Genomic DNA, 24,535 nt, shown 5'->3' on the forward strand with positions numbered 1-24,535 from the left:
GCTAGAGCTGGGTCTCTCGGAGGAGAAGGGGCGAGGAAGGATAGATCGCTAGTGGAGGGACAGCATGAGGAAGACAGGGCGCTGGCTGGAAGAGACAAGGTGCTGCTGGCCTGCTGGGTGCTCGACTGTGGACACAGAGATGAGAACGAACCTGGTCAGGAAGAAAATGCATGACAATACTGAAAAAATTCCCTGTCTATTGCGGTCATTTTCCGCATTTGAGCCAACCTTTCATTTCCCGTTCTTCATTTTCTCCTGAAGATGCAACAAAAGCTCTTATTATAGAAAAAATGTCTAGCAACTCCTGTTGTAAATCATAACCTGTTGTTAAAAACACGCATCAAAACCTGCAGCTTTCAGGGGGAAATCGTCTACTGCCTTAGGTCATCTACAGCAGCTATCTCAAATTTTCATCCTCAAAAATACTATTACAGCATCCTCTATCACTATTACATCATCCCTTATTTTTTCATCTCCAGCAGTTCCCTCATTTCCTATCTTCTACTCCTCTTTTTCTCTCTCTGGACCCGTCTGTCAGCCTTTGTGAACAGTGTGTGCCTGCCAGCAGTGTTGCTACAGTACTGCTACAGCGTACTACAGTACTGCTACAGTAGCCCCCAAAATACAGGTCCCCGTTCTCCCTCCGCAACACTGTAACGTCACTGTTTGGCACTGTAGCACTGGATAAGGTATCTGCTGGAGTGCGGTTTTCCAGTTCTACAGTACTTTGCGGAGTACTGTAGCACTGGATATTGACTTTCCTGGTTTTGCTGGAGTTGGTCTTATGTAAAAAGTGCATAGCAACTCCTATATAAATTGAGATGCAACTCGAAGATTATCAAAATTATTTCCTAGCAACTTCAATTCAACTTGAGGAGCAACTTGAAAAGATTAAAAAAACAAATATTGGGAAACCAATTATCATGAGTAGCAATTAATATAAGCATTATATTTCACAATAGTAGTTTTTTAAGGGTACAAAGAGGACATACACTATTTACATACTCCACACTCACATTATATATATACACACGTATGTGTGTCTATACACACGTTAAGAAAGAATCAGAAGGCTCTATATCTCCAATACGTAGAAACGTATAATATCACTAAATCATATATATATACCCTAGTCTAACTCGGGCTTAGTCCGGGCGCTACGAAAAACCGATGAGACGCACGATCCACACGGACTAGGCGAACACCATCACACCAAGCTAACCGAACTAGCGTTAGGTTCTCTTCACAGTAGTAGCTTGGAGACACAAAGCATGGAACAGGCCAGCCCAAACCCGCACCGTAGCCCATTATGCCTTGCCAAGGATTTTTTTTATATTTTTAATATTTACAAAAGTATATGACTATTTCAAAATATTGTATACATATGCTACCATCGTCTGTTAGTTAGGCGACAATAAATATCGCCCATCCAATAGATAATATCTTTTTTAAAATATAAAGATATCACTATTTTAACGGATGATATCTTAAAAAAATAAAAAAACACTAACATCATCAAAATAGTCATGAAAAATTCTAAAAACATATATATTGTAGAGGATGCTATAATCTATCTCTCCAAAAAATTTCAACTCAAACTATACTTTTACAATGAGAAAAAAAAGATAAATTTTATTATACACAATCTGACAAATTGTGTATAATAAATTTTATCTTTTCTATATCTCATTGCACAAATTATATTTTTATCTGAATTTTTTGAGATCTAGATCATAGTATCTTTACAACATATGTTTTTTTAGAATTTTTTATTACTAGTTTGATAGTGTTATAAATTTTCAAAGCAATAGAACATAGTGTTTTTGATTTTTTTAGTACCGCTCATTAGATGGTCAACACCTTGATTTCACCTCACCAACAAGCCATGATAGGGTAGATATACAATATTTTGAAATAGATATGTATTTTTGTAAATATTGAAAAATAAAAATAAAAAAACTCCCTTGCCCAGGAGCTAGTAAAACATCTAAGAAAGCTTCGGCCCACAGATTCAGCCCGGCCTGTGACTACTCTGAAGATGATCATTGAGGACTTTTTTATTTTTTATATTTTGAAAATAAAAATTGTACAAATAGTCATTCATTTGAAAAAATTGTATAACTAGACTACCATCACCTGTTGGAAGAGTGCTATATTTAAAAAATAAAAAAAAATTATGTTCTATTGCTCTTAAAATTCAAAACACTATCGAAATAGCAATAATTTTTTTAAAAAAATTTTGGTGGTGTATATGATACTAATCTACGTCTCCAAAATATTTCAAACAAAACTATGATATGTACTATGAGAAATAAAAAGGACCAATTTCATTATCTTTTTTATTTCTTATTGTACAAGTAATTATTTGTATTGAATTTTTGTAAAGCTAGATTATAGCATCATGTGCATCATACTTGTTTTTCAAATTTTCTATGATAATCTCAATAGCATTTTAAATTTTAAGACATTTTAAATTTTAAGAGCATTAGAATGCTATATTTTTATTTATTTGTAGCATATCGTCCGTTAAAAGAGCCATATGTTTATTATTTTAAATATATTGTTTGTTGGAAAGGGGACAGGTGACCAGGCAATAATAGCCTAGGTTTGCAAATTTTTCGAACGAAGGTCTATTTTTGTAATTTTTATTTTCGAAATATAAAATTAAAAAAAAATCATCATTGAGAGAGGGTCGAATCTGCCCGGCCCATGCTAGTCTCCACTATCGCCAATGCTTCGAGCGAGGAGCAACTTCTTGATCTGCTGCTACTGCTCTTGTTCCTGCGAGAAGCCCAACCCACAACGAGTCGTCCACTTCGCGCGGCGGCGATCTCTCTACTCTCCTCTCGCCGCGGCGAGCTCCTCCCTCTATTGGCTACTGCTGAGGTGGGGGCGGAGGGGTAGGAGCAGGTGGGGAGCGGGAGCAGGAGCAGGAGGAGGCCATGGACACGATGCGGGGCGCACTGGAGCGGGCCAAGATGCTGGTGGGCATGGAGGTCGACGAGGAGTCCGCGCGGCCGCCGCCCGAGGAGCAATCCTTCTTTGACGACATCAACCGCCACTGCACCCTCAACACCACCCAGGCAAGGATCAATCCCCTCCTTCCTTCTCCTTCGTCTTCCCTTGTTCGCCTCTCGGATCCGAGGCGGCGAGCCGTGTCCCTACCCAGATCTGGCCGCGGATCTCGCGAGCTTCTCGAGTTCCCGGGGACCGGCGAGGAGTTGCGGGACGAGTCGCGGTACAGGTCGCTCGAGCAACGCGGCCGCGCTAACCATGAGTGATCTCCTGTGTGCAGAGGCTGTACGGTTTCGCGATATGCTTGGCTGCCGGTCTGACGTGCACCTTCTTGGTGAGTTTACCTGCCCCGCTGCCTTATGGTCTCAGTTCAGGATAACATTGCCTGTCATTAGCTAACTGATGTTGGCATTGTTTCGCGAAATGACAAGAAGCAATCTTACGGAAGTTAATAGGTCAGGCAACTAATTGAAGTTGTAATATGTTCCCTAAGCTCTTTTTGAGACAAAAAAGAGTTCAAGCCTTCTCATATGATGATTTTTTTCTTAAGAGAATCCGCGGATAAGTTAATTCTATTATATCGAAGCGGTGTATTATCCGTGGCAGTAGACAGCAGCTACCTGCCCAAATTCTTGCATCGATCTATCCATTATGATAATCTAGCAGCTGGAGAACAAAGCGAAAGCACAATGCAATTTTGCTCTGTCCATGGTTGGACTTGCGCTATGTATTTATATCCACCTAGTTTGTTGCAATTGCCTTTTTTCTCCCACTCTCAAATTCTTATGGATTATTTGACATTTTCATGTCTATCATTGCAGTCAATGCTTGTTTTCTTCAATCCAGTGAAATTCGGGGTAACATTCACCCTTGGCAATTTGATGGCCCTTGGCAGGTCTGTTTCAATAGTTGTGAAAGTTTTGTTTAATATATACCTGCGCCCTTTTTTAGAATATATTTGTCTCTTCTTTAGATCTTGGTGATGCAGTAAAACTGAGTTGATGCACAAACTATGTTTTTTTATTTAAGATACTGCTTCCCTATATGTGAGATTATCAATGACCTAAGTTTAGATCAAAGAATCCTCTAGCATATCATCAGTTCTCCCTCAACCAAGTTATATTTGTTTTGTCCTTAGATACCAGTAATATCAGCATGATGCTTAGTTTGCGAACTAATGTCTAACTGTTGACTTTTACATCTGGATCAAAATCAGTACGTCCCTTTACACTTTATACCCTGATAAGCCCTTTTCATTGTCTGGTGAACTTGAAACTTCTTGAATGATATTATTACAAAAGTTATCCTGCCAATTAACTTAGCCACACAATAACAATTTCCATTACCAGATATATATATATATATATATATATATATATATATATATATATATATATATATATATATATGTGTGTGTGTCCGCGCGCGCTATTCTACACCTATTCTGCACCTAGGCAACCCAACTCATTCACAGTCATCCCAATTTGTCCCCTGTGCCACGCCACGTGCCCCCGAGCCGCCCCCTCCCCATGCGCGACCCGGCTATCGCGCCGCCCCTCACCCGTGCCCTTCTTCGCCTCCCCACGCTGCGCCGATCCTACCTCCCCCCGTGTTTGTCGCCCGGTCTGCCGCAACATTGTTGGCTGGCCCGCGCCGCCCTTAGCCCTCCTCTGCCGCGCCACCCTGGCGCATCCGCCACGCCACCCCCCCCCCCCATCGGTCCTCCTCCACCGGTGCCTCTGTTGCCCTGACCGCTGCGCCGCCCTGGCCCCCCTCGGCCCTCTTTCGTCGCCTCAGTCGCCGCGCCGCGCCGCCCACGCCCTCGCGCCGCTACTGAAGCACTACTGATAGCTACTAACATTACTGCAAAACTACCGAACAAAAACTATTGAACAAAAATCACTAATGAACAAAACTACTGACACTATTGAATAACTATTGAACAAAAAGTACTGACACTACTGAAAAAAAAAATTGTGACTTGAAACTACTGAACAATTACTGATAGTACTGGACAATTACCGGCACCTACTAGGGGCACGTGGCGCAGGCATGCGGGTGCGGGACGCGGGGACGCTGCTAGTGCGGCCACGTGGCGTGCCCTGGCGTGTGGGTGCGGACGCGGCTGGGGCAGCCACGTGGCGCCCCTTGGCTAGCGTGGGGCGGGGCGGATTGGCGTGAGGGGCAGGGCGTGCTAGTCCGGGCGGGGCGGGCTGGGTCGGACGGGTGTAGATATATATAAAGCATATTTGGTACTCTCGGGAGTATGTACTCCCATATACGTATCTCATAATATAGGGAGCATTTCATGTGATAGATGATATGTACATGGAGCATGCGAGTATATAAGATCATCTAAGTGGTATGCATACTTTTTTAGGTGGTTTGTACATATATTTTTTAGTATATTAAGTTTTATGTACAAATATGAAAGTATTATCAAAATCTATATAGTTCACATCGGAGTATCTTAGAATGAGTATATAAGTATACTTATAGTGATAAAGGAGTATATCGAGTTCATTTATGTGGTATATCATAGTATGGAGTATATACTCGCAGGAGTACAAACCATGTTTTCATATATCTCTAGAACCACAGATCCGATTCTCGATCCATTTGATGCATATTGTTGGAAAAAATGTGCTTAACAAAATAAGATCCATCAAGACTATATTTTGATGAAGTTTTAGAATCATAAAGGAGTTACGTCCATATAGTTACAACATGGTGAACATTGCAGTTACAACATGGTGAATTGCAGTGTTCTCTGGTGGTGATAGGCACTTTAGTTACAACATGGTGAACTATTTAGTTACAACATGTTGAACGTTATAGTTGCAACATGGTCAAGCAGTACAGTTGCAACATAAAAAAATCAAATCAAATTAATTGCATCATGCAACTAAAAACAGTTACAATTTGGTGAACACTACACTTACATATGGTGAAACTACACTTACAATATGATAAACAATCTAGTTACAACATGCATATAGTTGTAACCGCTCTGTTTGTGGTTGCAACTAATAGTTATAAACTCTCTGTTTGTAGTTGCAATCACTCTATAATACATGTTGTAACTCATCTATACACCTAGTTGTAACTGGCTGCAAATCGCTACTCACGAGGTGGGAACGTGCTAGGTCATCCAGTGGGCCTGCGGGGTAGGTGGAGGGGAGCGCGCTGGGTCAGTGGGCAGTTACAATACAATATACGGCTAGTTGCAACTCGTGAGTTGCTATTCTGTGCATGTGCGCATGCTGCACATACACGCTGCGTATAGGCACAGAATAGCAATAATATATATATATATATATATATATATATATATATATATATATATATATTGCGAGATTATTCTGCACATATGCGCAGTTGCTATTCGCACTGCGCATATCCTCCAGTTACAACCCGAAACGCTGTGAGTTACAACTTGTTAGGTAGACTAGTTACAACTTCACATCTAGAAATGCATAATTGCAACACGAGAAACTAACACTGTGAGTTAGAACTTGTTATTTGCAGTGCGCACATCCCCAAGTTACAACCCGAAATACTATGAGTTACAACTTGTTAAGTAGACCAGTTACAACTTATCCAGAAATGTATAATTGCAACATGAGAGACTAACACGGTGAGTTACAACTTGTTATTCGCACTGCGCACATCCTCCAGTTATAACTCGAAATACTGTGAGTTACAACTTGTTAGGTAGACCAGTTACAACTTCACGTCCATAAATACATAATTGCAATACGAGAAGCTAACACTGTGAGTTACAACTTGTTATTTGCACTGCGTACATCCCCAGTTACAACCCGAAACACTGTGAGTTACAATCCGAAACACTATAAGTTACAACTTGTGGGGTGTGCGCAGACATGAACTACAGTGAGCATACCTGCAGAATATACATACAGTATATATACACATACATATGTACATATATATATATATATATATATGTATGTATATGTATGGTACTATCGGAAGTATATACTCCCACATACCTATCTCATAACATAGGGAGTATCTCGTGTGATAAATGGTATGTACATGGGGCATGCGAGTATATAAGATCATCCAAGTGATATGTATAGTTTTTTAGTAGTTTGCACATATTTTTTTGAGTGTATTGCATTCTATATACAAATACAAAGGTATTACCAAAATCTAATAAAATTGATGGACTTCTTTTTTATTTTTTTATGTAGTTTATATTGGAGTATCTTAGAATGAGTATATAAGTATACTCGTAGTGACATAAAAGTATATCTAGTTTATTTATATGGTATATTATTGTAGGGAGTATGTATTTCGGGAGTACAGACTAGTTTTTCTATATATATCTATTGCCAGGGAACCTTTCTCCATTATTTATTTATTTATCTTTATATGCCTCTCAAAGGTTTTCGCCATGTCAACTAATGTTGGGATCATTTGTTTGGCAGTACAGCATTTCTTATAGGCCCCAAAAGGCAGTTTGATATGATGCTTGATTCTGTGCGAATATATGCCACTGCGATATACATTGCAAGCATCATAATTGCTCTATTCTGTGCTCTCTATGTAAGTAAACTGATCTTTAAGTCTTAGCAGAAGTAACAGGCATTTGTTATAAATTTTATGTCGATGCAAATTGTATAATCAAGTTCTGCACCAAATAGGTTCACAGCAAGCTGTTGACTCTACTGGCCATCATTTTGGAATTTGGTGCACTTGTTTGGTAAGTTTAATTATCCTTCAATGAGTGAATTTAACCATATGTTTACTTGCATAATGCCTGCCCAGCCACATTTCTTCTCCTTGAATAGTCGGTCTGACTTTTTTTTGCCACCTCAAGTACTATTTACTAACATTCCCAGCCAGACTCCACCCAACGAGGTATCAGAGTGTTTGCATATACATGACGTGAGCAAATGACATTACATCTTGCCGAAGAATTGTTGCTTCACATGTCATGGAGCGCACAACATGTTCGCGTCTATATAGGAAACAACCGTATAAAATTAGTGTTGCACGTGCATGGAGATTGATTGATATATTGAAGTTTCAATTGTTGGTGCCTGCAGGTACAGCCTTAGCTACATACCTTTTGCCAGGTCAATAGTTTCGAAAGTGATGACCTCTTGCTTCGACACTGATTTCTAGATCAACCATCCGTGTCTACCTGCCATTGTTGGAAGAGTAGATATTGGTAATTACAGATGAAGAGGGAATACCTCACCTCCCCCAACAAGCTCTTGTAATCATTGTGAATCGAGTTATGCATTTATGCTAGAAGATCGTGTTAATATTATCCAGTGTTCTCCCCTTTGTTCATACATTGGCACATGAATGCGCTCTTTTCTGTTTTGCTTGGGCTTTCCATCTGTGAGAAATGCTTGGCGCATTCACCGTGGATGTAGAGGAACAACATTGTGATATCCCTGCAATGGTAGTGTTGTTATTGTGTGCACTGTTTGGTTGTTGAGGTTTGCTGATTCGGTGCTGTAAAAAATTTCACGATGCATCATTGGTTATGATATTCTTGATCTGCTATGCTTGGCAGAATGCCCATGATTTTGGAGCCTTTGTTACCTCACAAACTTGACACGGTCTTTGGTACTTATTACAAACTGACATGTTCCATACTGTCTGACTCTGTACAGATACCTGGGAGGCCGGTGACTTATTTTTCTTTTTTGGCTTCTTGTGCTAAACAATCATAACAAAATCCTCATCTAAACGACGCCTGAAATCGTTATGCTTATTAGATTATAGTTAAAAGGATTTAGAACCTGCCCATAGAAAAAAGGATTTAGACAACACCATTTTGCGCATCCTTGCCCCCTTTCGCTTCTTGCATTTCCATTGTTTGAAGTTCTAACATCCAGCAGCTATTACAATTCTTGAGCATTATGTAATATATTATGACAGTCTGTACGACAAACATAGATACTGAACCTGCTCGGCTATACTCTTCCAAATCCTGCTGCGAATTATGCAAGCCCTGAGAGCGGCCGGGCAGGGTGTGCTGGGGCTTGAAATAGCACAAGGACGCTGCACATTCTGTTTCATTTACAAGGCTAGTACTTACATTGATACAACTGGGATTAGATTTTACAGGTTACACTAGAGCTGTCAGAATCAAGAATCACATGCCTATGGCTCTCGACGAGGAAAGCTCAGCTTCTCCATCCACTTCGCTTCCTGCTCCATCTCCCAATGCCTATCACAATTTTCAGATAAGTATTATTTTGGCATCAAACAGTATGGCTCTAAAGATAACGATAAGAAGACATTGTTCAAGTAACATCAGACAGGAAGCAAGTCAAATACACAGGATTTAGTAATCGTTACCTTCATCTCGAAGAGATATCGATCCAAAGCACCATCACCGTAAAGGATCTTAGCTCCGCAGCCAGGTCGGTCCACTGATCCGACTGCATCTTCATCTACAACCACTGCATCGATTCGCTTCTCCCCAGATTTTGCATCTGGGATCTGTAAGGAAGCAGCAAATCTTTGAAAAAACAATAGAAGCAAGCTCCATTGAGTTTACGTGTAAAATCAATAAAAAGAAAAACAAAATAAAATCTACATGCGACAAACCTCATACATGGAATCCATGAGAATATTCTCAAGGATAGTTCTTAAACCCCGTGCACCCGTATTTTTGGACATTGCCTTTTTGGCAATTATTCTAAGTGCACCATCTGTAAAATGAAGCTTAACCTGAAATACAATGTTGAGCTAAGCTGAGACGCCATGGAGATATCGCTTTTCATGTTTTTTATGGTGAATTTACTCACATTATTCATGCTAAACAATTTCCTGAATTGTTTACCCAGTGCGTTCTTTGGCTCCATCAGAACCTAGATGGATAAAATTGTTATCAGTGCACTGTGAGATGTTCTCTAATAATCATATCGAAATATGAATATAAACTTTTCCAGATAAGGTAGCATGAATCAGAAGATGATGTTAGGAAGAAGGAAAAAATCTACAGTGGATACCAGGGATACCTGAACAAGCTGGTCCTCATTTAGAGCCGCCAAGCTCACAAGGACAGGAAAACGTCCAATAAACTCTGGGATAAGTCCATACGCTATTAGATCACCACTCTCAACCTGAAAAAGGAGGCACAATGGAAGACCTCTTAAAGTTTTACAGCAAATACATTTGAACTTATACATTCATTCTCTCAGACAGAAAGTCATCTAAAATAATTGGCAACAACTACTCACTGATTCCAACAAGGACGATGTCACTTGAGCACTTGAAATACCACCAGCCCTCATGTTTGCACGGACTGGTGCCCCAAAGCCAATAGAAGAATCCTGCCGTCTAAAAGAAAAGTGGAAAACACCTTAAGGTGAAGACTAAGAGGAGACACCAGTGACAGCAGATTCCAAAAATTTAATGACAGTACCTCTCTGATATAGTTTTCTCCAAGTCCACAAAAGCACCACCACATATAAAAAGAATATCCTTCGTATCTATCTGCATGGATGCAAAGACCATTATAGAATTGTAATTAACCAATGTTTGCATTCTTCAGCAACAAATGACTAAAACGCAGGGTCAATATTTACTTGGCTCCGTGAACATTCTTACTCTAGGCCTGACACTTGTGGTGCAAGGAAACAGTTTGGGTTGTTTCTAAATTAACCAGCTTGTAGATGAAACATATCCAAGTATTTGTTATGTTTTCACAACAAAGAAATGGTCTTCGCTACCACTCCCACTGTTTCATATAGAAGTATCCTCTATACGGAGTTAGTGTCAAATTAAAATGGCCTTCAACTGTGAAACAGAGGAAGTAGAACGACCATATCTCAACAAATTTCTCTCTTTGGTCTACCATTCAGGAAAAGATAGGTGAAAAACATGCTATGCACATATTTTCTTGCGGAGTAGAACATCACAAATGAGCTTGCTAAGTTTACCTGTATATTATCACCACGAGGATGCTTCCTTGCTCCTTTCTCAGGGACGTTTACTATCTAAGCATGTCAAAATTTCAAAAAGAAAACAAATAATACATCAACATAGAGATAGGAAACAAACAATAAACTTTTGTTCGTCCGAAAATTAAAATGTCCCCACGAAGACTAACTGGCAGCTCTCTAGTTCAAATGGTATGGTACCCATATCTTGTGGCTAATAGTTACAAATTGGGTCCCACTAACTACAAGATAGGTGGGCCTATTTGTGGATTTTGATACTGTGATCTCAAGGTTGTAAAGCCTTAAGGGTAACTATGATTACCAGTTCCACTCCTTCATGCAAAAAGGAAAGAAAGAAAGAAAAAAAAACTCCCAAAGATTGACCTATATAATCGCAACCAACTAAGTGAACCGAGTTCCTTTAAAATGGATAATTGGATGACCAATGAAACTACAGAATATTTGGTGCCTTGCATTTGACACATTGCAAACTCAATGTCGATATCACAAGAGAAGCTCCAGAATGAACTTTGCAATATACAGCATACAGTAAAGGGCAATCCATACTAGGAGTACTGGGTAACAGCAATTCAACCACCACTGTAAATTTTGATACAGATGCAGACACAGTTTGTTGCTATGCTGTTTCATTTGACCAAGGATATTATGTATACATTATGCAACAATCTGTATTTAAAGCCCAGAGACATGTAAAATTTCAACTCAAATTGCAATTCAGTATGCCAACTACCAAGAGACACATGATTTGACTAGGTCACCGGGAGGTTACTACATAAGCATTACCGTGCCTTCCAGCATTTTTAGCAACGCCTGTTGAACACCTTCACCTGATACATCTCTACTAATGTTAAGGCTCTCAGCCTGCACGTTAGATAATAAACTGATTAATGTCCACACTGAGAGGGAAAATCCAAGCCAAAGATAGTTGCGGCATACCTTCTTTGTGATCTTATCAACTTCATCTATGTACACCATCCCTTGCTGTGCTGCTTGCACATTAAAATCCGCCACCTAGTTAATGTCAAAATAAAACAGCCACAGCCAAAGCTCACTCTCAAAGGCAAGATATTAAGACAACTCGCAGTTCAACTTATTTCGCTGCATGTATACGAGTCAAAATGCATACCGTAAGTAACTTGTATAATATAGATTCTACATCCTCTCCTACATACCCTGCCTGCAGGAAGTCGGAAAAATTCAATCCTTAGTGCTGAAACCAAGTGCATATGAGAAGGGGGGGGGGGGGGGGACTATTCCATTTTTGTTATTCCATGCAGTACCAAAAAGCAAGAAATGTCACAGTAAGAGCTATTGGATATCCGAGTCTACGTATATCTAACATTTTTAGCTCATACCCTACACTTTTCTAATTAACGAACTAAAATAATAAGTGTAAACACTCAATGTTGAATTAGAATAAATGAGATAGGTACAATATAATCAATACCTACACATGCAGAATCGTTAATAGCATACTTCTTGCTACCATAGTTTACATGATATCATTGATGGATGCCCATAATACTGTCTATAAAATGACGTTTGTTGTGTGCTTCAATATTATGCATTTCTGATATTCTCTCGAACGCAAAAATTCAATACTTGCCTGGGTCAATGTCGTTGCATCAGCAATTACAAATGGTACATTCACAAAGCGAGCTAATGTCTTCGCAAGTAAAGTTTTACCTGTGAAAGGAATGAATTATCGAAACAAAATACTGCTGAGTGCCCTTTCTTTTTTATCTTTTTACAGTATTTTAGTTGATCCAATATAGTAGAAGACAGAACAGACCAAAATCTATAAACTTTAAATGGCTACAAGTGTCTTACCTGAGCCAGTAGGTCCCATTAACAGTACATTGCTTTTATCTAGTTCTATATTGTTATCATCATCAGCTTCCCCAACAAAACCATCCAAATCTGCTCCAGACCTAATTTTTGAGCTTATATACCACATAGTTAGTCACTGAAAGACATGTATGAATTCTAGTTTTTATGATTGCAGAAATAAACATCATTCATTGTTTTGTGAAACTGACCCCTTTTGTGAAGATTGATGGTATATCCGTTTATAGTGGTTGTACACTGCAACAGATAACACCTGCAGGTTTAAAAGGCTACATCAGATCAGGACAAATCCATGCAAGTGCTATTATTGAGTACTCAAAACTGAGGCAGAACAACTAGATTATCATGGGAATTGGATCGAATGAATAAATATCTATGTGAAACTTTCACTATTCACTGCAATATATCTCAATTCACAAGTGAGAAGAACTTAAAAAATATCCTCTACTAAAAATTAGATCAACCGACAGTTCTGACTGGACAATAAATCTGATTCTTTATCATTCTTTCAGTGTCAAAATGGATGTCACATGTGCAACTAATCAAAACCAGTAATAGCAAACAGATCACAGTTGTCAGATAGCAAGGGCCTAACACAGTAAAACCACAGTGGGTTAAGTGCATTTCTTTTATTCTACTGCAATTATATACCGAAATCCATTTCCAAATAATCAGTTCAACTAAAACCAACATTTCATCTATTTCCTTCTTTCTAATGGGGGAAAAACATTTCTTCCATTTTCGCCCACTACAGGTAAGATAGTCTAAAATCCCAACTCTAAAGTGGAATTCAGATGGAGAAAAAATAAGATTAGAGGACACTCTCATTTCGTTGAACATGTTCCTGAAACAAAGTATAAATGGCAATTTGTTTCCTTTGAAACATTGACTTTGATTCATCAAGCTACAGTTAACTAGTTAAAAGCATGCCCTTTGCTCTTCTTACACTACCCGCTGTACAACCCAATTAAAGTTCACAGAACAAGCACGACAATAACTGCCCATTGCCCCATTCTAAGCATCCAGCATAATTAAAGTTCAGAGAAAGTGAGACTGCCAGAAGTATCACTTGACTATTACCCCCCTCGCATTCAACCAAACGAAAACTTAATTTTGTTCCATAATGAGAGCAAAGCCCAAAACTTTCTCAAATGGCCACAGTAAAAATTCAAACTTTGCTGTAAATTCGCCTCTACGAGAACATAAACAATCGAATTAAGCGTAAAAGTCCCTCAAGTGAATAAGTAAAATCATCAGAAACTGCACATTTCGCACAAGCTGACCAAAAGGCATCATCAAGATGCCGACTCTAAATCTTTAGCCACGAAAGTAACCAAAACGAGCGCACGAGCTACACATAAACACCAAAATTAAATCAGAAATAGTATTTCACCTTCTTGGCTCTGTCCTGCCCAATCACATACTTGTCGAGCCCCTTACAAATCTCTTTGGGCGTGGGCAGATCCTTTCCAAGATTCGGACCGCCCCACCCCTCCTTCCCCGCTCCCTCCTCACCACCACCGCCCCCACCGCCTCCTCCGCCGGCGACGCGGACGACGTTAAGGTTGGGGTGGAACGGCGGGCCGGGCGGCACGTGCACGGCCACGCCACCGCCGTCCCCGTCGTCGCGCGACGAGGAGCTCGCCCGGATGGCCTCCCAGAAGGAAGGGTCCCTGGCCCTCGTGGCGGGGTGGTCGAGGAGGTCGGCCCGGACGCGGCCGATCTCGACGAAGGTGCCCTGGAGCGGCGCGAGGAGGTGGGGGCGGAAGAAGTAGGCAGTGCGGCAGTTAGGGCAGAGGTTGAGCGCCTGGTACCCGCCGGCCCCGGCGGGCGCGGAGGGGGGTGGGGTGCGGTGGGAGAAGAGGATGCCCATGTGCTTGGAGCAGCGCGGGCAGTGGGCCTCCGCGCGGATGTGGCGCGGCTCGGGCTCATCGGTGGAGGACGACGACGAGCTGCTCCCGGAGGAGGAGGACTCCCACTTGCGCCGCTCCTGGAGGCGCCGGTGCGGCGGAGGGGAGACGGTGACGGCCGCGGAGCCGGCGGGGGAGCACTCAGCGGCGGTGAGGGTGGAGGCGGCGCGCGTGGCGGCGCCGGCGAGGCGCCTCCACCGGAGGAGGCCGGACATGGTGGTGGGTGCGGATTGGGAGTCTAGAGAGAGACGGAGGTGAGAGAGAAAGAGAGTGATCCAATACTGTGGGATTTTTGTTGGGTGTGGATAGCGAATTTCGGGCTGTGTTTTCTCTCGTGTGCTCGTTGATTTTCCCCTAGAATCTTTGTACTTACTGTTTTGGTGGATGGGAGGTTCCCTGAATCTGTATCTTTCAATTTCAGAATTCAGATGGTTGAAAAACGGAGCTTCCTTAATTCCCTTTTATCAGGAAGGGGTGAGCATGTACACTGGATTATTTAAAGAAAGTGCTTATGAAAAAAATTCAGATTTTTTTTAACTACACTAGGACATATGTTTACCCGAAGACAAGATATTTAACATCAATATTTATATTAATATTAATAAGATAGTTAATCATATTTAAATATATATCATATTTTTTAATTATAAATTATAATTTTTATATAAATATTTAACACTCTCTTTCTTTAAACCCCTAGCTATAATCGTCTAGCATTATTTATACTTTGTAAGGTCCAATTTCCCGGGTTTGGATTTTTCTCACAACACGTTACATCTATCCGAGAGAGAGTATGAAATTGCAAGAAGACAATGGGACCTAGCTAGAAAAGACGAGGATGCTTTCCTACAACCTGTTGATGATCCAGGAGGTACTCATCATGTTTTCTAGAACATTAACAGTTGAGCAGCACATGTGAGAACTAACAATGTTTCCCTTCCCACACTTGTGTTCCTTGTTATCAACACCTCTCGGCAGCACCCACGACTTGTTCATCGCGCTTGGTGGATATGTCTTATTCCGAGAGCCACGGATCTAGAGCTTCCCAACCCCTCGCAATGTCCAATGCAACGGTATAGGAAACTCTTCTAGACATTTAGTGGCAATAAATATAAATACAAGATCTCGTGTATTTATATATGGGATTAAAAAGGTGGATAGATGTGCGACGGAGTGACAATCACGTGTATTATATTGATGTCATGCTATCATATTATTTTATAATGATATAAGTTTTTAACAAAGCAAAAATATCTTCTCCTATTGAGTAAGTTTTTAGTATATTCATTGGACTCGTTTGTGTCTTATTGTAAAATGAGGAGCAACGACATCATATGAAAAATGCATACTGTCTTTTAGAGATTATTAATGGAAATCTTTACCAAATACGGATAGAGGTTCACTATTCGCATATGTGTTTGAGCGTTCTATTTTTCATATTTTGGTTTCCTATAGGTTCTTTACTTCTCTATCATATGATATTTTTTGCTTTAATTATGTAATAATGGACGATTACATACATCATGTGATACATGATGTAGAGGTTAAGATAATATTTGTTCCATCATTAAAAAACATTTAGATTGGGATCTGTCAAATCTTCCCCGTTGTTGTGATTATTTGTTTAATTGCTATTATAAGTATTATATTAGTTTTATCATTTGAATTCATACTTCGTTCTTGATTTCACGCAACTTGCTCGATATCTCAAAGCATCCAGAATTATGGGACGTAGCAAGAGGTACTGGGGCTAACACTTGTCGCAAAACAAAAGTTTATATATAAAAAAAGATAAGTTTTGAGAACAATTACTAGTCACGTTTGGGACCAGATGGGCCCACTAAAGAACCTACTAGTCACGTTTCTAGTGGAATAATTCTAATTTTAATTGTGTTGGCTGCTGATTAATCACTAAAATACCACCTCTCAAGCAAACGAGATGGCACGCACGAGTGGAGAACCGATGAGTTACACCCCTCATGAGTATCTCAAACCGCAGATACACTAGATATTTAACTATCTGTTATTTTTATCGTGCGCTAATTGTCGAATCAGAGAACATCTCTGGTACAGAATTTACCACATTTGTATCTCACAAACCAAATCGTGTTTGAATTTGAAATTTTGTGTGGATGGATAACATGGTCTCACCTACAGCTGTGCAAAGCTTCAGAGATATTTGAGAATACTTAGATATGGTTTTTGTTGAGTTTGCACTGTTGCACTGTTTTTAATGGCTGTGGCATTTGAACCGTAAGCGTAGTTGAAACCATTTAGAATTTTTTGTGTCCCCAAAGTTCACACGTTCGGCTGTTGCACGGCCCCATTTGCGGTGAGGTAATAGAAGGGGCCGTTTCATTGCTGCAAATTTCTAGACAAGGTCAGGCGGGTCTCATCCGTTGGATCGAGCGATCCAGCGGTCACGGAGCAAGGAAGAGCGAGCGGTATCCGTATCCCGTTGCCAAGATAGGCCGACAACACTCACACCCGGGCCACACAGAACAGCACATGGCGAGTCCTCGCGCCGCCGCCATGCTGATCCCCGCGCCAGCGCCGCCGCTGCCGCTCTCCTCGCTCCACGCCCTTTCGTCCCACTACTTCCTCCTCCCCTCCTCCCCCCACTTCCTACCCCCTGGCGAGGGCCGCCCCCTCCGCCGCGGCGACCTCGCCATCCGCATGGGCGGCGGGCCGCGCACCTACCCCGGCGGCGTGTCCAAGTGGCAGTGGAAGCGGATGCAGGCCAAGAAGTCCCGGCAGCTCCTCAAGGCGCGCCTCGCCCGCGAGCGCCAGCTCTACGACATGCGCAAGCGCGCCGAACTCCGCGACGCCGTCGCGCACCTCGAGCGCCCCTGGGACCCCGAATCCGCCGTCTCAGCCGCCGATGCCGCGCCCAACCTTCTCTCCGTCGCGGCCGACGATCAGCTTAGGGCGCTCGCGGACCGATTCCACCGCCCCGGCGGCGTCGACCTCTGGAACGACCGCGACGGGCCCCGCGTCTTCGAGTCCCCGGCCGCCGGCGCGGCCTCCGCGAGGTTCTTCCCCAAGAACGCCGTCCACAGCGTCCAGCCCTACGCGCACCTCGGTGCTGGCGGAGAAGCCGGCGCACCGCGAGCTCGCGGGAACGCTGCCGACCTGCTGCTAGGGCGCGGCGACGGCGACGGCGCGCAAGGTGTTTGTGAGAATGCTAATGAGGAGGAGGCGTTTGGTGTTGGTGACCACGAACCTGCGGTTGAACTTATGGAAAGGAATGGAGCTTGGGAGCCGGTGAATGCCTTGGGCGACGGCGATGACACTAATACCGGCAATTGGAGTTCGGATGACGATGACCATGTCGTTACCTCCGAATCAGAATCAGAGGGCACGGGAGATGTCGGTTCTTGGCGCAAGGGACGAGCAATGGTCAGGAGAAATGGAAGGAACAATGGTGTGGCAAGATGGGACGCGGCAAGCGCCATGGGTGTCGGTAGAGATGATGACAGAGGCTGGAGTGGTGATGCTTTCTTCTCAGACTCAGGAGGAGCAATGGAAGGCCATCCTAAACAAAGATGGCATGAAAGAAGTGGTGGTGGGCGTGCAAGGAAGCGTGCCGGCGGGAGATGGAATGTCTTGAACACGGCGGCAGGCAGTGGCACCAGCGAAATGCGCCGACAAGATGCTGGTTCGTTCTCCGACTCTGAGGTGATCCGTGGTGGTTCTGGGCCAAAATGGAGAACAAGGAACAGAGATGACACAATGAATGGTGCGAGGAGGTGGAACGCTCCTAGAAAGGATTGGATGGGTGACGAGTTTAATCCAAATTCAGACGGTGCTGGAGGTGGTAAACTGAAACCAAGATGGGGAGCCCAAAACAAGTTGAATGGAAGAGGAAGATTGAATACCAATGATGGGGAGAGGCCAGGGAGATACACGAGGGCCAACAATGGCGATGAGCACGCGAACGATAACAGTGGCGATGGAAGATATCGGTTTGGTGGTGGCTTTGCCGAAGACTTGGAGGCGCCAACATGGAAGCCAAGGAGAATGAATCGAGCTAGGAACAGCAACGGAGGCAGAGACGATAGCATGGTTGGGAGATTCAGGAGAGGTGACAACGGAGCCGCGAGATGGTTACAGGAAAATCCTAGGAACAACATTGATGATCGACGAAGGATGAGCAGGAATGGAGGAAAAACATGGTTGGGAGATTGAGGGGGGACCAATACTCGCTACGGCCAACATCAGAATTGTACAGTTCTTGGAGGGAGATGGGATCGGATGAATTGTAGTTAACAGCGATAGACTGATGTGATCTGTTTGTTCTAACATCTGTAAAACTATACCTCTGTTGAAAAGTAATGTACTGATATTTAGCATATGCTTTTTGTTCAACTTATGCCAGATGCAGACATGCAGTAATTCATCGCCGAAAAAACTTGTTTTGCTGCAAAACTGCTAGGTTATTGCCCCCACCAATAATCAATGAACATCGCAGCCAAATAACTCCCAGAAAGAAACGATCAAATTCAAGTGTAGGTGGACACTATCAAATCAAACATGCACATAAAAGATTCACAGGAATTGAGAATAATAAGAACATTGCCATTTCCAAATACCAAGTATATGACAGGGTCCCATGAACACTAGTCTGACCAGTACGAATGTTTCCCTGGTGGCCTGGTCATAAATTACATGATGGTCATGGTTGACCTTATGAGCTCAAACTGGAAAAGATCAACAATACCAGTGCTTGGTAAAATTTGCTCCAGCTACTTTTCCTGCAACATGCAATATCACCAATTATTCACACAAACAATACGAATGGAATGCGTGTTGTATAACAAATGATGGAAAGCTAAGCAGCCTTTTGCAAAGGCCCTTGCACTAAAACAGATTACAGGAGAAACTAATTATTTATACAAACTTCGAATCGTAACCACAAGGTCAAAACCCAATCATGAGGTAATTCTTTGTTTTTCATTCACAGAGAAGTATCGTGATCTTTTTAATCAACCTAAGCATAAATATAGGCAAATGCCCTCAAATTAACAATCTAAATCTTAATGCAGTGATAAAATGCATTTTTCAGAAGTAAATCAGCTTATTAAAGGATGGAAAAGTCTGTGGCATAACATAACCATTGAAATTTCAACTGACTTAAAATGTTTCTTATATATCTCGTGACTGCTGAATCTTGATATAATCGTACATGAGAACTCCAACTCATCTGCTAATAAGAGTTGCTAGTTTTCATTTCACAAAAGGGTCCACTATGAATCGAAGTAGAACAACAAGTCCTTAACTAAATCTGAGAAGGAAAAAAACATGATATTTCATTAACAATAGTAACTACTCAGGGGATATGAAGAAAATGGGTAACACATCAATTATGTGAAATAGGTATCATTTACAACTTAAGTTTAGGAGGGCAATCAATCTGCGATCCAAAGAGTATTATGTTTGCATGAATATACATCGCAACATGTAATAGGCAACTAGACAAAAACATATAACTCTGGATAGGTCTGTGATAAAGTATATCATGGTAAATGAGTTTGAGTTGACCAATATATGTGGTGACTATTCTAAAACAACAAAATCTTACATTAACAAAACATGTAATTCAGAAAGTACCGCAACTAATTATTCTTAATTTACATGCTAGCAAAGAACCACACACCAATTTAATGGGGGTTATAAAACTGTATCACCCAATGCAGCTAAAGGTGAGGGCACTTGATCATTCTGGGTGCTAGCTATATTTTGACTCGATATGACCACAGGTCCATGTCACAACTCACAACTTACAGTGGCACCACCGCACCACACACTTCTTAGAGCAGTTTTACAGAACTAAACCTCTAGAAACAAAATCTTGGCCACATGTCCTCTAAGGTCATACCATGAATATTGTTATGCACCTTTCAAAAAAGTTCAATATACATATACTATTAATCCATGCCTATGGTCATCCATTTCACAAGGCTTTTTGGGAGTTCAATAAATGCATCTTAATGCAAATGGCAATTTAAATGACATGAAATTATAATACTGGGTAAGGAAGTTTAAAGACTGAACCTTAAAACAAGTTCCTCAATGATGCATTGTTCATGTTATAGATTGAAATTTAGCCTGTATACAAAGGACAATCATTCATCACTCTTAATACATGTTGTTGTAATTAATCCACATTCAGGTGAGTTACTCCAGTATTGATGGCTTCAATTACACTGAATTAAAGTTAGCAAACCACATCACTAATACTGGAGAAGAATGCTTAGAGGTTTCCAAGCAAAAAGAGTGGTTTGACATTTCAGTTAGCATTGTGTCAAATCTGAAATGTGTAAACTGGTCTCGCAAGATCGCCTGAAAAGTTTAAACCCTAAAATAGCTATCATGTTAAGTGGACAACTGGTGATCAGAGTGACCACAAATGCCATTCGACTGATGATGATTGCATACAAAACATTATGCAGGTAAGTGACGCATTCTGGTCCCAAGCTTTGGGGAACATCATTTACGCAGGCTGATTAGTGATCACTTCAGTTTAATCGAAACGGTTCTGTAGTTCCCAGTTTAATCGAAACGGTTCTGTAGTTCCAGTATGTGCGAATTCATAATCCGATCCAAAGGAAACAGTACAGCGCAATCCCAAATAGACAGATCTACGCGACAAATCCTACCACCAAATCCTCCAAATCGATCGTCCAATTCAAACCTACCTGACCAAACAAACCCATTTCAACTCAGAAAAACAGGGGGAAATGGTGGGTGTTACCTCGGAGGCAGATTCCGGCCGGAGATCTAGTGGTGGTGGTCGCCGGAGGGGCGGTAGAGGCGGTTGTAGGCGGCCTCGCCGACGAGGTAGATCCCGAAGGCGACGATGGCGATGCCGAGCCCCGGGGTGGCATGGCGCAGCTGGTTCCCCACCAACGGATGCCTCCGCCACTCGTCCCGCCGCCGGAAGAACTCCCCCGTCGCGTTCAGACCCTTCCCTCCGCTCGCCATCGCCTCCGCCGCACTCTCTCTCTCTCTCTCTCTCGCTAGCTCGAAGGAGGACTGGAGGAGGATGACAAGGACAGCCACACGCAAAATCACCAAAGCCCAGGTAATGCAACACGGCCCAACTCGCTGCAACTTGGGCTTACCCGCTTACTCGGTCCAAATCCACCTGCTGAGCGATCGAGCGAGCGAGACGAAAGCTCGTCGGCTTCGGGTGCTTAGCGCTATCTCTGTATCTCATGGCGATGGCGACCTCGTCGGCGCCGCTGCTCCCGAATCCCGCGCTACCGGCTCCACCCTCTCCTTCCTTCCCCGTTCCTAAGACAAGTTCCAGCCGCCAGCGGGCCATCCCCGACCACCAACAAGCTGACGGCAAGCGGAGGAGGCAGCCGAGCGGCCCGCTCCGTCGCGGCGGGGGAGCGAACAGGCGCCTGCGCAGCCTCGTCCAGCGCGGGGAGATAGAAGACGCTCTCGCACTCGTCGATTCCATATCCTGCAGCGGGAAGTTCCCCGCCGTCGTCCCCTGCAATATCCTCATCAAGCGGCTCTGCGCGGGCGGCCGCGTCGCGGACGCGGAGCGTGTGTTCGCGGTGCTCTGCTCCTCAGCTACCATTGTCACCTACAACACCATGGTGAACGGGTACTGCCGAGCCGGCCGGATCGAGGACGCGTGCCGGCTCATCGACGCCATGCCGTTCGCGCCGGACACGTTCACGTTCAACCCGCTCATCCGAGCGCTCTGCGTCCGCGGGCGCGTCCCCGAAGCCCTTGCGGTGTTCGATGATATGCTACACCGCGGCTGCTCCCCGAGCGTGGTCACCTACAGCATCCTCCTGAACGCCACCTGCATGGCGAGCGGCTACAGGCAAGGCATGTCTCTCGTCGACGAGATGCGCGCCAAGGGCTGCGAGCCGGACATCGTCACATACAATGTCCTCATCAATGCCATGTGCAAACAGGGAGATGTTGATGAAGCTCTCAAGATCTTGAGCAGCTTGCCGTCCCATGGATGCAAACCAGATGCTGTCACCTACACGCCGGTGTTGAAAAGTTTGTGCATCTCTGAGCGGTGGAAGGAGGCTGAGGAGCTCTTGGCCGAGATGGCCAGCAACAAATGTGCCCCAGATGAAGTGACATTCAACACGATAATCACTTCTTTGTGCCAGAAAGGGTTGGTTGATCGTGCAATCAGAGTTGTTGATCAAATGTCGGAGCATGGATGCATCCCAGATATTGTCACATACAGCACTATTCTTGATGGTTTGTGCAACGAAAGGCGTGTTGACGACGCAATGGAATTGTTAAGCAGACTGCAATCCTATGGGTGCAAGCCTGACAAAATTACCTATACTACCGTCTTGAAGGGCCTGTGCAGCGTTGAGCGGTGGGAGGATGCTGAGGAGCTCTTGGCCGAGATGGCTCATAATAATTGTCCCCCAGATGAAGTAACATTCAACACAATAATCACTTCTCTATGTCAGAAAGGGTTGGTTAATCATGCAATCAAAGTTGTTGAGCAAATGTCAGAGCATGGATGCATCCCTGATATCGTCACATACAATTGTATTATCTATGGTTTGTGCTACGAAAGGTGTGTTGATGATGCCATGAAACTGTTGAACAGTCTGCACTCCTATGGGTGCAAGCCTGATCTAATTACATACAACACCGTATTGAAGGGCCTGTGTAGTGTTGAGCGGTGGGACGATGCTGGGCGGCTTCTGGTCGAGATGATCCATAGGGATTGCCCCCCAGACGAAGTGACATTCAACACAATAATCACTTCTTTATGCCAGAAAGGATTGCTTTTACAAGCAATTGAAATTCTGGAGACAATGCCCAAGAAAGGTTCCATTCCCAACTCGACCACCTACAAGATAGTTGTTGATGAGCTTTTGAAGGCTGGAAAGACCCAGGGAGCCGTTGAGCTGTTGAGCGGCATGACAAATGGCTGTACTCCGGATTTATTTACTTACAACACGGTAATCGCCAGTATATCCAAGTCCGGCAAAATGGAGCAAGCTCTTCATTTGTTGTATGTGATGGTATCTAAGGGTCTTTGCCCAGATACAACTACTTACCAATCTTTAGCTTATGGGCTCTCTAGAGAAGATGGAATGGACAGGGCTATCAGAATGCTCTGCCGAGTTCAGGATATGGGCTTATCACCTGACACTACGGTGTATAATGCTATACTGCTTGGTCTTTGTAAAAATTGGAGAACGGACCTAGCTATTGATTGCTTTGCTCATATGGTTTCTAATGGTTGCATGCCTGATGAATCAACCTACATTATTCTCATCGAAGGGCTTGCTTATGAGGGTTTTGTGGGTGAGGCAAAAGAACTGCTAGGGAACCTTTGTTCTCAAGGAGTTTTAGATAAGAGCTTGATTGAGGAAGAAAGCCACTATTCTTAGACTGAATATGCATGTTTATCGAGCTGTGGTGAAGTTTAATGGTGCCTTTGCTTACAGTAGTGCAAGCGTTGAAATGCTTGCTTTGCATCCTTTCAAGTCATGACGAATTGTGCATACTTCTGTACAGTTGCTATTTTTCTCCTTATTTTCCTACATACACTTTGTAGCTTTAGCTTCAAAATTTTCATGGACAAAGTTGTTCTCCATCATTCACCTACCACAGTGCCGTCCAATAGGTTGCCCTGCTTACCGATGGTTGTTCAAAGTTTTGTTCTAATTCAGTTATAATACTTGTAACAGTATGCTAATTTTAATCTTTCTTGCTGGTTTCCGATCTTGCAGTTTGCCTTTAATTTGTATTGTTTTGTTTCAACTACTTCTGTCAGTGATTTGGCCTCATGTTTCAGCAATA

The 24,535-nt window shown here is 42.9% G+C and overlaps 5 protein-coding genes across 6 annotated transcripts; 3 read left to right on the top strand and 2 right to left on the bottom strand.

Annotated features, from left to right (window-relative positions):
* Window positions 1-2,722: 2,722 nt before the first annotated feature.
* LOC133921935 (uncharacterized) lies at window positions 2,723-8,530 on the top strand. The gene is made up of 6 exons (XM_062367051.1): window positions 2,723-3,083; window positions 3,296-3,349; window positions 3,837-3,910; window positions 7,470-7,587; window positions 7,686-7,744; window positions 8,091-8,530. Exons 1-6 carry the CDS (start codon window positions 2,943-2,945, stop codon window positions 8,167-8,169), a joined length of 525 nt encoding a protein of 174 aa, XP_062223035.1. The 5' UTR covers window positions 2,723-2,942; the 3' UTR covers window positions 8,170-8,530.
* A 301-nt stretch (window positions 8,531-8,831) lies between these two features.
* LOC133921936 (CLP protease regulatory subunit CLPX1, mitochondrial-like) lies at window positions 8,832-15,099 on the bottom strand. Of its 2 annotated transcripts, none has more exons than XM_062367052.1 (15): window positions 14,212-15,099; window positions 13,010-13,071; window positions 12,801-12,913; window positions 12,573-12,656; window positions 12,097-12,143; window positions 11,907-11,981; window positions 11,754-11,831; window positions 10,950-11,006; window positions 10,433-10,503; window positions 10,248-10,347; window positions 10,026-10,130; window positions 9,813-9,875; window positions 9,613-9,735; window positions 9,361-9,504; window positions 8,832-9,229 (listed from the first exon to the last, which is right to left on the bottom strand). In XM_062367052.1, exons 1-15 carry the CDS (start codon window positions 14,941-14,943, stop codon window positions 9,155-9,157), a joined length of 1,929 nt encoding a protein of 642 aa, XP_062223036.1. In that variant the 5' UTR covers window positions 14,944-15,099; the 3' UTR covers window positions 8,832-9,154. The 2 variants fall into 2 exon arrangements, with proteins under 2 accessions (XP_062223036.1, XP_062223037.1); XM_062367053.1 differs by having other exon boundaries at window positions 12,801-12,901; window positions 14,212-15,097.
* Window positions 15,100-17,187: 2,088 nt separating this feature from the next.
* Window positions 17,188-19,082, top strand: LOC133921939 (uncharacterized). The gene has a single exon (XM_062367055.1). The coding sequence runs from the start codon at window positions 17,237-17,239 to the stop codon at window positions 18,914-18,916; it is 1,680 nt and encodes a 559-aa protein (XP_062223039.1). The 5' UTR covers window positions 17,188-17,236; the 3' UTR covers window positions 18,917-19,082.
* Window positions 19,083-19,285: 203 nt separating this feature from the next.
* On the bottom strand, window positions 19,286-21,777 carry LOC133921940 (NADH dehydrogenase [ubiquinone] 1 beta subcomplex subunit 3-B-like). The gene is made up of 2 exons (XM_062367056.1): window positions 21,483-21,777; window positions 19,286-19,482 (listed from the first exon to the last, which is right to left on the bottom strand). The coding sequence occupies exon 1, from the start codon at window positions 21,710-21,712 to the stop codon at window positions 21,509-21,511; it is 204 nt and encodes a 67-aa protein (XP_062223040.1). The 5' UTR covers window positions 21,713-21,777; the 3' UTR covers window positions 19,286-19,482; window positions 21,483-21,508.
* An 83-nt stretch (window positions 21,778-21,860) lies between these two features.
* On the top strand, window positions 21,861-24,460 carry LOC133921938 (pentatricopeptide repeat-containing protein At1g09900-like). The gene has a single exon (XM_062367054.1). The coding sequence runs from the start codon at window positions 21,946-21,948 to the stop codon at window positions 24,121-24,123; it is 2,178 nt and encodes a 725-aa protein (XP_062223038.1). The 5' UTR covers window positions 21,861-21,945; the 3' UTR covers window positions 24,124-24,460.
* The last annotated feature ends 75 nt before the right edge of the window (window positions 24,461-24,535 follow it).

Source organism: Phragmites australis, chromosome 6 (genome assembly GCF_958298935.1).
Source record: "Phragmites australis chromosome 6, lpPhrAust1.1, whole genome shotgun sequence".
Classification (NCBI taxonomy): Eukaryota; Viridiplantae; Streptophyta; class Magnoliopsida; order Poales; family Poaceae; genus Phragmites; species Phragmites australis.

Excerpts from the sequence above, each read along its gene's own strand:
- LOC133921938 (XM_062367054.1), top strand. The coding sequence starts at position 21,946 with ATGGCGATGGCGACCTCGTCGGCGCCGCTGCTCCCGAATCCCGCGCTA.
- LOC133921939 (XM_062367055.1), top strand. The coding sequence starts at position 17,237 with ATGGCGAGTCCTCGCGCCGCCGCCATGCTGATCCCCGCGCCAGCGCCG.
- LOC133921935 (XM_062367051.1), top strand. The coding sequence starts at position 2,943 with ATGGACACGATGCGGGGCGCACTGGAGCGGGCCAAGATGCTGGTGGGC. Across the intron at positions 3,911-7,469 it reads AATTTGATGGCCCTTGGCAG|TACAGCATTTCTTATAGGCC; the intron begins GTCTGTTTCAAT and ends TTTGTTTGGCAG. Across the intron at positions 7,588-7,685 it reads CTCTATTCTGTGCTCTCTAT|GTTCACAGCAAGCTGTTGAC; the intron begins GTAAGTAAACTG and ends TGCACCAAATAG.
- LOC133921936 (XM_062367052.1), bottom strand. The coding sequence starts at position 14,943 with ATGTCCGGCCTCCTCCGGTGGAGGCGCCTCGCCGGCGCCGCCACGCGC. Across the intron at positions 11,007-11,753 it reads TAAAAATGCTGGAAGGCACG|ATAGTAAACGTCCCTGAGAA; the intron begins GTAATGCTTATG and ends TGACATGCTTAG. Across the intron at positions 10,348-10,432 it reads GAGAAAACTATATCAGAGAG|ACGGCAGGATTCTTCTATTG; the intron begins GTACTGTCATTA and ends CTTTTCTTTTAG.
- LOC133921940 (XM_062367056.1), bottom strand. The coding sequence starts at position 21,712 with ATGGCGAGCGGAGGGAAGGGTCTGAACGCGACGGGGGAGTTCTTCCGG.